The 12,976-nt window shown below is 37.0% G+C and overlaps 1 protein-coding gene across 1 annotated transcript in view; it reads left to right on the plus strand.

The window, feature by feature from the left end:
* The first annotated feature begins 2,958 nt into the window (after positions 1-2,958).
* GAS2L3 (growth arrest specific 2 like 3) overlaps positions 2,959-12,976 on the plus strand; it is a 39,750-nt gene continuing 29,732 nt past the window's right edge. Inside the window, exons 1-2 of the mRNA XM_007947208.1 lie at positions 2,959-3,072; positions 4,677-4,818. Of these exons, the coding sequence (XP_007945399.1) occupies positions 3,040-3,072; positions 4,677-4,818 (175 nt within the window). The 5' untranslated portion in view covers positions 2,959-3,039. The remainder of the gene's footprint in view (positions 3,073-4,676; positions 4,819-12,976) is intronic.

Consider the following 12,976-nt stretch of genomic DNA (forward strand, 5'->3'; position numbering starts at 1 on the left):
GTGGCTGCGATGATGGGCTCAAGTATAGCAGGGATTGTGGGGCTGGCGCAGGATTGGGCGGTGTTTCGTTCTGCTGTGCATGGGGTCGCTATGAGTCGGAAACGACTCGACGGCACTTAACAACAACAACAACAACAATGGAGCAAAGTGATGATAACTTGTTAGCTATAGCCAACCACCCTGAGGGAGCAAGTTGTTGGGCCTGTTGGTTTGGGACCCTGGTTATAGGGTACATCAAGCTCAATTGGCATAACATACTACACAAAAACATTGTTCTACATCCTACTTTGATGAGTAGCAGCTGGGCTTTAAAGCTTGCAAGTGGCCATCTAGATGCAGCAATTGGTCTCTCCTCATCCATAGTAAAGAAGAATGTTGAAAACCAATGACGCATGGAAACAATTAGTCCAAGAGACTAGTGGACCATGTGAACCTCAGCACACATGATCATGAGACCAGAAGAACTAGATGATGCCCCTCTACCACTGTCAACCACTGGAAAAGGGATCAGTGCAGGAGATCCTGGATAGATCCTGGATAGAGTGGAAGAAAAATGTGGAACAAAACTTAAAATCATGAAAAAGACCAGGCTTACTGGTGTGATAGAGACTGGTGAAACCCCCAAGACTATGGCTCCTAGTCACTCTTTGGCCTGGAATTGAACTCACTCCCATGGTTCCCAGCCAAACAAGGGACAGGCATATAAGTTGAACATTTACACCAGGACAGGCATATAAGTTGAACATTTACACCAGGTAGGTACACTTGTAAGAACAATCAATCAAGGGAGGTCAGAAGTGCAGTAGTTGCACAGGGAGATGGCCCAGAGGGCAAGAATGCATGGGAAAGAAGAACACAGGGAAAAGGTAACCACAGGGAGGAAGTGGGAAGAGAGCTGTTACATTCTGGGGATTGCAATCAATTTCATGAAACAAAATGTGTTTGACCTCTTGTATAGAAAATGAATTTACTCTGTAAACTTTTACCCAAATCATAATAAAAAAAATAATTTTTAAAAAAGTATATAGGTCTAATTTTTAGATCTATATTTTGCTGTATAAGGCATGGGCTTTTGAGTGCAGTATATACTGTAGTTAAAATGATTAGTATTTCTAAGGCATTTAGGAGTAGAGAGGCATATGAAACCTAAGAAAAGGTCTTGAGTTAGAAAATACTTGGCATTCTTGATAGTTCTTCATTCTATTGGAGAATGTGATGAATGCTCTGAATTTTCTCCCCAGAAAAGTTCACTTTTAAATACAGAATTTCACATAGCATTCTAAAGGTTTCATGAGAAGAAACATCCTGAAGCCCATCTGTGACCATCCCAAAATAATTAAATATGTACCAAACATGCACTCTAGTCATCTGATACCAGTTTCATGATTTGGATAATTTTTAAAGTTCATTATGTGATAATAATGCATCTATAATAATAATAATACTACACAAAAACTATAACATACTACACAAAAACATTGTTCTATATCCTACTTTGGTGAGTAGCAGCTGGGCTTTAAAGCTTGTAAATGGCCATCTAGATGCAACAATTGGTCTCTCTTATTATATGATAATAATGCATCACAATGCATGGAGAAAAGATTGAAGTTGTCAAAGACTTCACATTGCTTGGTTCTATAATCAACGCTAATGGAGGCAGCAGTCAGGACATCAGCAATGGGCAAGTCAGCTGCAAAGGACCTCTTTCAAGTGCTGAAGAGCAAAGATGTCTCCTTGAGGACTAAGGTGCGCCTGACACAAGCCATGGTATTTTCAATCGGCTCTTACGCATGTGAAAGCTGAACAATGAATAAAGAAGACTGAAGAAGAATTGATGCTCTTGAGATGTGCTCTAGAAGAATGCTGAAAGTACCAGAGACTGCTAAAAGAACTAACAAATCTGTTCTAGAGGAAGCGCAGCCAGAATGCTCCTTGAAAGTAAGAATAACCAGACTTCATCTCACCTACTTTGGTTATGTTGTCAGAAGGGACCATTCCCTGGAGAAGGATGTCATGCTTGGTAAGGTAGAGAAGGTCGACAAAGGAGGGGAAGGCCCTCAACGAAATGGATTGACACAGTGGCTGCCGCGATGGGCTCAAGTATAGCAGGGATCGCGGAGCTGGTGTGGGACTGGGTGGTGTTTTGTTCTGCTGTGCATAAGGTCACTATGAGTCAGAGATGACTCGACGGCACCAAACAACAAGAGGCATTTTAGAGGTGAAAAGTGGTATTCTCTGCATGTTTGTTATATTATTGTCTGTAATTTATAAAGTGCAAAAAAGTCCATCACTTATAGGGTATCTTTCTCTTGTACAAGCAGTAGCAATATACAATGAATCAAAACTGAGCCTTAACAGTAAATATTGAAAAATAAAATACTTAGGTCTTATAAAAATGAGATGAAATAGGTGTTAGTTTTCTCTCTTTTTTCCATACTTCCACAGCACAGACATTTTTGTTTCAATTGTGTTTCATTTAATTTGACAGTGTGTTTTAACTCTACCTTCTAAGTACTTGGGATCTGATCAGATATTTAGTATTTCAGTATTATTGTATCTCTGGCCCTAGAAGATAGCTTCGGGCCTAAGGCAGTTGCCTACCAAGTGCAAGGCTGGTGGTTCAAACCCACCAGCTGCTCCCTGCCACATACACCTGGCCATCTCTTTCAAGGAGCTCTGGTAGCATAGTGCCTAAGGCACTTGACTGCTAACCAGAAGGGTGGCGGTTCAAACCCACCAGCAACTCCTCAGAAGGAAGATGGGGCAATCTACTTTCGTAATGATATACTGCCTGGGAAACCCAAGGAGGGGTCGCTGAGTCAGGTCCTACTCAACAGCACATAACATCAACAACATGGTATTTCAGCTATAATATGATTCTCTTTAACTAAATTTTTATCATATTGTTTGAATTTACTGTTTATAAAAGAATCATAACTTTAAAATATGTTTTTAGGCATTGAAATTAAGGCAGAAAGATTATTGGAAGAACTTGATAATGGAGTACTATTATGCCAGCTGATTGCTGTTCTTCAGGACATGGTGAAAACAGGCAATTCTGAAGAATCAGGGGTAAGTCAATGTTTGAGGGAGGGAGGGCTGGGAAAAGAGAGTAGTAATTTTATAATTAGTTTATGTACATTTCTTATAATTTCTACAAGGTTGTAAACTTATATCCCAGCTTGCTATGAGATTGGATAATTTGCTTAAGCTTTCTGAGCATCTGGAAAAATATCTTTATTTGTCAAAGGGCAGTGTTAACATTTATCTCCTAGGATTTACTTGTGAAGGCTCAATGAATTTAAATGTGATAATGGTTATATGGTGCCTAGCATAGTGCCTGGTACATAGTAGCTGTCTAGCAGCTAGCCCTTCTTAATGAGACTGGTGCCTTCTTTATAAGATTGTTGTGACAATTAAATGAGAAAAGAGCTTGTGAATAGTTCCTGGCATATATTTAGCACAGTTAGTACAGTTTTTATTACAATCTTATTTATGTTCTCCTATCTTCATGTTAAATTCTATAAATATTAAGTAATTAATTTTTCAGATAGATTTCCTTCATTGACTCAGAAGTCATGATCCGAAGTAGATAAGTTTTCCTCTCTTTCCATCAAATACAGATGTTTTCAAGAGTCTGGAGTCTGGATGCTCTCGTACTGCTGAAGTGGGACCATCTTCTTTGGGGGGCACATTGTGCATTTGTGCATACATATGTATTAGATAGCAGAATAACATATTATAAAACATTTTGTAGATAAAGATGTATGTATAGATATGCATGGAGATACCTTATCAAATGTGAATGAGACGATTCCTGGTTATATTAACCATCTTTGTATGTGGCTATATTGTTTTGTTCTATTTTTGCAGTGGTCATATATCTAGAATTGGGGAACCTCACAAGGCTATTTTATAGTAGCAACAGGAAGGACATACAAGGAACTGGTAATAGTTGTTATCTTCAAGGAGAGGGACTGAGGGGTAGAGATGGGAGGGAGACTTCTTTTTCCCTACTGCACTTTTTAAAAAATCATATAAGAATTGCTTATTCAAATGAAAAATTAAAAAAAAAAAAAAAAACAGTAAAAAACTCTCAGCATCAAGAAGATAATCTAAATACTTTTGAGCCAGATAGTCAAAAAAATCAAGATTCTGTAAAACTTACACCATCAGTTTTCAAAGATTGAATTGAGAATGGACTACTGCTTCCTTATTTGGTAGTTTCAAGAAGCTGAGAACCATGAATCTGAAATTTATGAATCTGCATGTAAGGAAGTAAGTGAAAATGAATGTGTTTGTTAACCTTTAACATAATGAAACTTTTGTGTTTGTATTGAACTATGTATGGAGAGATGTACCGTAGGGATATTCTTTGGAATTATTAAAATGTCATTATTTTTGTTTTAATTAAGACTCTTGTGTTATTTTAAAAAGAGCAAGGTTAGAAATGCTTGATCCTGTTGCTGATTTTGACCAGATTGTTTTCCTAGGAGTCATTTTCTAGAATATACTTAATGGAAATGAAAATAATATTTGAAGACATCTTTTTCTTTTACTGTTGTATTCTTTTTAGTTACATTCAATGTACTGAACTTTTATTTGTAATATTAAAATGATTATCTAATGAAAATACCCTTAATTAATTCTTAAGGTTTTTGCTTTTTCTTTTCCAGAATTTTCCAATGAGAAAAGTGCCCTGTAAGAAAGATGCTCCATCAGGCTCATTCTTTGCTAGAGACAATACTGCAAACTTCCTTCATTGGTGCAGGCACATTGGGGTTGATGAGACTTACCTCTTTGAATCTGAAGGTTTAGGTAAGTGTTGCTGTTGTTATTTTTATTTAATTTAATGTTTATTAGGATAATTTTGTTTTTCTTACTTCTAATTGTCTTTCCCATTTAAGGACTCAAATGTCATGTCTCATTTTCCTACACAAATTTATACTTTAAATATATGTGAAATAATTAGAAAATCAGATTCTAAATCAAATATATTAAGCTTTTTACTTGGTAGTGAGAGAAAGAGCTTGCAGATTTAAAATACCTCAAATATATGACTTCCTAAATAAGTTAGTTTTAGGAAGGTTCTGGACCAGTGCTTTGCTAATTAATGTTTTCATCCAGAATTATTCTACCAAGACACAAGTCTAAATTACTAGTAAATTCTCTTTAACTAGATAATTACAGAAATAATAGAAAGTTAAGTGATGTGTGCTCATAGTTTTTAAATTTACCTTGTAAACAACAGCTGCCATCTTGATTATCTAAGTGCATTAATGCTTTTGCCAATTCATTGTGAAAAGTCATACTCTACTAAATAATCACTGACATATTTTCTCATTTGCTTTAAGTCAACAGAACCATCTGTGCAGTGACTAAAGTGGTAGCTCTATGACTAAATTTCAGACTATCCAGCTGTCTGTCTATATTTTTTTCCAAAGCATGTGTGTGTTTATATATATATATAATTTTATTTTTTTGTCTTTTCTTTCAGAATTTCTGATGTTATAGGAACAGTAGCATAGCAATGTTAGGGCAGTGGGAGCAATCCACACTGAAAGTGGAGTATTTTATCACTGATAATTGTTTAGAATTGCTGGCTCATGGTGATAGTAAAAAAAAAAACAAACTGATTTTAGTTGATTTTATTATTGTTTTTAAATTCATTACTGACAGTACATACCCTTATTGCCTACATACAGGGCAGGCCACTCCCACTCTTTGGTATGTTGCTGATACACTTAGCCAGTAAATATAATGGATTGCTATTGACCCCTCCCCCCTTCACTTTACACTGTATTTTAGTCCAAGTATACTGATCTTTATTGCCAAGGTAGTTGATTTAATGGCACATACAACTTCTAGAGATCAAAAGGAAGAGGAAATGCTTTCAGTTCTCTAGTTTCCAGTTTAGTGCTTCTGAAAGGATGTAAGATTGTTGTATATTTCTCATTCTCTGTAGAAGACCTCTTCTGACTGTCCCAAAGGTCACTGTAGGACTAAATAATTCACGTCAATGACAGTACTTCATTTCTAGGCATTGAACTGATGAGCTAATGTTTCTCTCTCTAGAGGTCTCAGCGATTAACTTAATTTTTTACATTTTGCTAGGAGCTCTGGTAGCATAGTGCCTAAGGCACTTGACTGCTTACCAGAAGGCTGGTGGTTCAAACCCACCAGCCACTCCTCGGAAGGAAGGTTGAGCAATCCTACTTCCGTAGTGATACTGCCTCGGAAACCCAAGGATGGGTTGCTATGAGTTGGGACCGACTCGACGGCAAACAACAACACAACAACAGGAGCTCAAGTGAATTGTAAAGTGTTCACAAAAAAAGGGTTAATAAAAATTGCAGGATAAGTACCTTTATTGGTATGACTTTTAAATTCAAATATGTTGTTATTGTTGTCAGGTGCCATAGGGTCAGTTCTGTCTCAGCAGAATGAAACATTGTGTGGTCCTGCACCATCCTCACAGCTGTTGCCATGTTTGATCCCATCGTTGCAGCCACTGTACCAGTCCATCTCATAGGAGATCTTCCTCTTTTTTACTGACATGCTGCTTTACCAAGCATAATGTCATTCTCCAAGGAAAACTTATCCAAAGTACATGAAATGAAGTTTCACCATCCTCACTTCCAAGGAGCACTCTGGCTATGCTTCTTCCAAGACAGATTTGTTTGTCTTCTGGCAGTCCATGGTATATTTAATATTCTTCGCCAACACCATAATTGAAAGGTATTAGTTCTTCTGCAGTCTTGCTTATTCATTGGCCAGCTTTCACACACATATGAGGAGATTGAAAATACCATGGCTTGGATTAGGCACACCTTAGTCCTCAAAGTGTCATCTTTGCTTTTTAACACTTTAAAGAGGTCTTTTGCAGCAGATTTGCCTAACACAATGCATCATTTGATTTATTGACTGCTGCTGCCATAGGCATTGATAATGGATTCAAGTAAAATGAAATCCTTGAAAACTTCATTCTGTTTAACTCTGTTTATTATGTTATTCATCCAATTGTGAGGATTTTGTTGAGGTGTAATCCATACTGACAGCTGTAGTCTTTTATTTCATCAGTAAGTGTTTCAAGTCCTCTTTACTTTCAGCAAGCAAGGTTGTGTCATCTGCATATTGCATGTTGTTAATGAGTCTTCCCCCAATCCTGATGCTGCATTCTTCTTCATATAGTCCAGTTTCTTTCATATTTGCTCAGTATACAGTTTGAATAAGTATGGTGAAAGGATATGACTTCGATACACACCTTTCCTGATTTTCAACTATGCAATATCACCTTGTTTTTATCAAACAATTGTCTCTTGGTCCATGTACAGGTTCCTCACAAGCACAAGTAAGTATACTGCAATTATCATTCTTTACAAAGAATGTTATGATCCACACAGTTGAATGCCTTTGCATAGTCAATAAAACATGGGTAAACATCTTTCTGGTATTCTTTGGTTTCAGCCAAGATCCATCTGACATCAGCAACGATATCCCTGGCTTTATGTTCTCTTCTGAATCTGGCTTAAATTTCTGGCAGTTCTCTGTTGATGTACTGCTGCTGCCATTTTTTAATTATCTTCAGCAAAACTTTACTTGTGTGTAATATTAATGATGTTCAAAAATGTCTGCATTCTGCACTAAAGAATAATGTAGAGTCTGCAAAACACAGCATAACATAGATGAACTTGTAGTACATTATGCTGAGTGAAATAAGTCAATCACAGAAGGACAAATATAGTATTAGTTCATTGTTGTGGAGGGTCAAGGAAAAGCTTATATATGGAAGAAAACTTTCTTTGTTGGTTGCCAGAGGTAGAAGGGGAGGGGTGGGAACACTGCAAAAAAAAAAAAATATATATGCTTTGACACATGTCATTTTAGTTTTGTGTATTTCATTGTACATAAATTATATTCAATAAAATGTATTTTTTTTAAAAAAACAACTGCATTCTGTTGGGTCACCTTTCTTTGAAGTGGACACAAATAGGGATCTCTTCCAGTAGGTTGGCCAGGTATCTGTTCCAAATTTCTTGGCATGGATGAGTGAGAGCTTCCAGCCTTGCATTGCATCTGTTTGTTGAAACATCTCAATGGGTATTCTGTCAATTTCTGGAACCTTATTGTTTGGCAGTGCCTTCAGCAACTTGAACTTCTTCCTTTAGTACCATCAGTTCTTAATTATATACTACCTCCTGAAATGGTTGAATGTTGACCAATTCTTTTTGATACAGTAACTCTGTGTATTCTTTCCTTTCTTTTTTTTTTTTTTTTTAATTTTTTGATGCTTCCTGTGTTGTTCAATTTTTTACCCATATAATCCTTCAATATTGCCACTCAAATCTTGAAATTTTCCTTCAATTCTTTCAACTTGAGAAATGCCAGCCATGTTCTTCCCTTTTGGTTTTCTAACTCCAAGTCTTTGCATATTTCATTATAATATTTTAGTTTGTTTTTTATTTGAGATGTCCTTTGAAATCTGTTAAGCTCTTTTACTTTATCATTTCTTCCATTTGCATTAGCTACTCTACCTTCAAGAACAAGTTTCAGAGTCTCTTCTGAAATCCACTTTGGTCTTTTCTTTTTTTCCTGTCTTTTTAATGACCTTTTGCTTTCATGTGTGATATCCTTGATGTAATCCCACAACTCATCTGGACTTCGGTCATTAGTATATAGTGTGTCCAATCTGTTTTTGATATGGTCTCTAAATTTAGGTGGGGTATACTCAAGGTCATACTTTGGCTGTCCTGGACTTCTATTAATTTTTTTTCAGCTTCAGTTTGAACTTGCATATGAGCGATTGATAGTCTGTTTTGCAGTCGGTCCCTGGCCTTGTTCTTACTGATGATAGCGAGTTTCTCAATTGTCTCTTTGCACAGCTGTAGTCAATTGATTTTTCTGTATTCTGTATGGTGAGGTCCATGTGTAGAGTCATGATTTAAGTTGTTGAAAGGGTTTTTGCAATGAATAAGTCGTTGGTCTTAGAGGAAATACAGCCGAAATGCTCCTTAGAAGGAAGAATGGGCAGACTTCATCTCTCACACTTTGGCATCTTGTGAGAAGGGACCAATGCTTAGAAAAGGGTATGATGCTTGGTAAAGAGGAGAGTCAAGGAAAAAGGGAAGGACCCTCAATGAGATGGTTTGATACAGTGTGTGCAACGACGGGCTCAAGCATAGCAACGATTATGAGGATAGTACAAGACCAGGCAGTGGTTCTATTGTACACAGGGTTACTGTGAGTCAGACCTGACTCGATGGTACCTAACAACAACAATTAATAAATCAAAGAACAAGTGCCATGTCTTTTGGGGGAGTAAGTGTATATGTGGTTCATCATACATAGCATTATTAGATTAGTGTTTACAAGTTTCCTAGAGTTTCTAACTTTAAGGACAGGAATGACAAAGGTAGGTAACCCACAAATACCATATCTCTGCATTTAGCATGAGTTCTAATGATCAGTTTGTTTGTTTTCCTTGAGGAAATCTCTGTTTACTTGTACTTTTAACTATTAGGCTTAGTATTTAGGATCCTTTTGAAATAGAAATATGTTTTATGTAACATAAAGTTTACCATTTTAAATTATGCACCCCAGTGACTTTAGTATATTCTCAATGTTGTGCAATCATTATTACTAATTCCAGTGCTAGTGGGTATAGTAACAGCTGCCATAGGCTGGTCTAAAAATGGATTTAAGGAAGGATATAATTTCTCCTCCTTTACTTCTGAGGATTCAATTTCTATCTTTTGCCTGTCCATTTCTTCTTTCAATTTTAACTCTTGTAATTTAGGATATGCGCCTGCAATAGGGCAATCGGCCAACTCCAAGCACAGCTGTAAAATGCTCCAGACTGAAAATACATGTGCTGGAAAATCCTCTGGCCCATCCTCTTTTAAACACTCATTCATCTGTTGACCAATGGTTTCCCAGGCTGCTAAGTCAACCGTCCCTTCTTGAGGAAACCAAGGGCAACAGTGATCCACACACTGTAAAAATTCCTCCAATTGCTTCTTAGATACTGAGAAACCTCAGGCTTGGACCAATCCTTTAAGAACAGAAATATGACGATCCCTTTCATGGGATCCTGCATTCCTCATATTTTTAGCCTGGCTTAGTGAAAACTTAAAGCAACCAAATTCACCCGCACTTACCCTTCTTGCTTTACTGAGGCCTCAATTTCCGCTCAGTGGGGTGTCCTTTCTGCTGTGCTGCTTCAGGTCCCTGTTCAGGTGCCACTTGCCACGTCCAGCACGGCAGCACAGGTCAAGAAACAGGGCAACACAAAAGGATTAAGAGAAACGGGGGCCAGGTAGACGCCCCACATTTTCTGTGAAGCGACCCCTGATATCTTCGTTCTGTTTTATTTATACGTTTACACATGATTACATCATTATTCTTGGAATCTGTGCAATTAACTATTTTCTACGTAGTTAAAATTTTACTCCTCTACATGCTCAAGGACCACAGATGGTCATTGGAACAATCACAAAAGCCTCCTCAGGAATAATGAATGTAAAACAATAAATGTTTACTTGGGCACAGTGACCCAAAGTATAAAATGTTCCAACATGATGGCAAACATGGACTGCTGGAATAACATCTACTTTCAATATTTAATGTTTTACCAGTAAGCATTCAACCATGAGACAGGCCTTACCTTCTCTTGTTGCTGTTGGACATGTGCCTTGCAGTCATGTCCTTGGATAATTTCTCTCTTGGTCTCCAAAAACAAAGTTTTGAGTGAACCTGTGTTTTCAGTTCTCTCAGATAGATACCTTGCAGTGGATTTGCTGGGTTGTAGGGTAGTTTTAATGTTGACCAGTGAATAAAGAAAACCAAAGGAGAATTGATGCTTTTGAATTATGGTAAATGTGTGTTGGACTGCCAGAAAAACAAACAAATGTCTCTCATGGTAGTAGTACTGCCAGAATGCTCTTTAGAAGTGAGGATGGTGAGACTTCATTGCAGTGTACTTTGGACACGTTATCAGAGGGGACCAGTCCTTCAAGAAGGACATCGTGCTTGGTAAAGTAGAGGGTCAGTGAAGAAGACCCTTAACAAGATGGTTAATAACATGTTGTCGTTGTTGTTGTTATTGCATGCCGTTGAGTTGGACCCGACTCATAGCAACCCCTCCTCGGGTTTCCAAGGCAGTATCACTACAGAAGTAGATTGCCCCATCTTCATTCCAAGGTGTGACTGGTGGGTTTGAACCGTCAGCCTTCTGGTTAGCAGTCAAATGCCTTAGGCACTACGCTACCAGAGCTCCTGGTTAATAACATAGTGGCTGCAAAATGGGTTTAAACAAAATGGGCAGCAATCACAAGGGTGGTGCAGGACCAGACAGTGTTTCATTCTGTTGTACATAGGGTTGCTATGAGTTGGAATTGACTCAATGGCACCTAACAATAACAACATGGTAATTCTATGCTTAACTTTTTGAAGAATCGCTAAATTGTTTTCCACAATGGCAGTGCCATTTTACATTCCTGCCAGCAATGCAGGGTTCCATTTTCACCACCTCCTCCCACATTTTTTGATTGTAGCCATCATATTAGGTGTGAAGTGGTATCCCATAATGGTTTTGATTTAAATTTCGTAATGAATAATGATATTGAACTTCTTTTCATGTGCTAATATTGGCCATTTGTATATCTTCACTGGAAAAAGTCTATTTAATTCTTTTGTCCTTTTATTAGTTGATTATTTGTCTTTTTATTGTTTACTTATAAGAGTTCTTTATATAATCTCACCTATATACTAGGTTCTCTCAGATAAATGATTTGCAGGTATTTTCTACCAGTTTGTTGATTGTCTTTTCACTTTCTGGGTAGTGACATTTGATGTACAGAAGTTAATTTTAATTAATCTAATTTATCTATTTTTTCTCTGATTGCTTATGCTTTTGGTATTATATCTAAAAAAAAGCACTGCCTCATCCAAAATCATGCAGATTTTGACATATATTGTCTTCTAAGAGTTTTATAGTTTTAGCTCTTAATATTTAGGTCTTTGATCCATTTTGAGTTAATTTGTGTATGTGGTATAAGGTAGTTGGGTCCAAATTCATTCTTTTGCCTGTGAATATCCAGTTGTCCCTCAAAGACTGTTCTTTTCCCATTGAATGGTCTTGGCACCCTTGTCAAAGCTCAATTTAGCATAAATATATGAGTTTATTTCTGGACTCCAGCTCTATACCCTTGGTCTGTATGTCTATCCTTATGTCAGTAACACACTATCTTGATTACTATAGCTTTACAGAAAGTTTTGAAATTGGGAAGTGTGAATCCTCCAATTTTTTTCTCCCTTTTCGAGATTTTTGGCTATTCTGTGTCCCTTACATTTCCATTTAGTATCAGCACATTCATTTCTGAAACAATAAAATGAAAAAAGGCTATTAGAACTTGATAGCAATTGCATTGAATTTGTAGATCAATTTGAGGAGGATTGACAATATTAAATCTTTCAATCTGTGAACACAGGATATCTTTCCATTTATTTATATCTTTTATTTCTTTCAACAATGCTTTGTAGTTTTCAATGTATATGTATTACATTTCATTGGTTATATTTATTCCTAAGTATTGTATTCATTTTGAAGCGATTGTAAATGGATTTGTTTTCTTAATTGCATTTTCAAATTGTTTATGGCTGTTGTTAGGTGCTGTCAAGTCAGTTCCAATTCACAGTGACTCTGTACAATGGAATGAAACATTGTCCGCTCCTGTGCCGTCCTCACAGTCATTGCTATGTTTAAGCCCATTTTTGCAGCCACTGTGTAAGTCTATCTCATTGAGAATTTTCCTCTTTTGCTGGCCCTCTACTTTACTAAGCATGATGTCCTTCTTCAGGGATTGGTCCTTTCTGATAACATATCCAAAAATACATGAAATGAAATCTCTCAATCTGTACCTCAAAGGAGCATTCTGGCTGCACTTGTTCCAAGACAGATTTGTTCATTCTTCTGGCA

Source organism: Orycteropus afer, unplaced genomic scaffold, assembly GCF_000298275.1.
Source record: "Orycteropus afer afer isolate SDZICR_OR568_19922 unplaced genomic scaffold, OryAfe1.0 scaffold00177, whole genome shotgun sequence".
NCBI lineage: Eukaryota > Metazoa > Chordata > Mammalia > Tubulidentata > Orycteropodidae > Orycteropus > Orycteropus afer.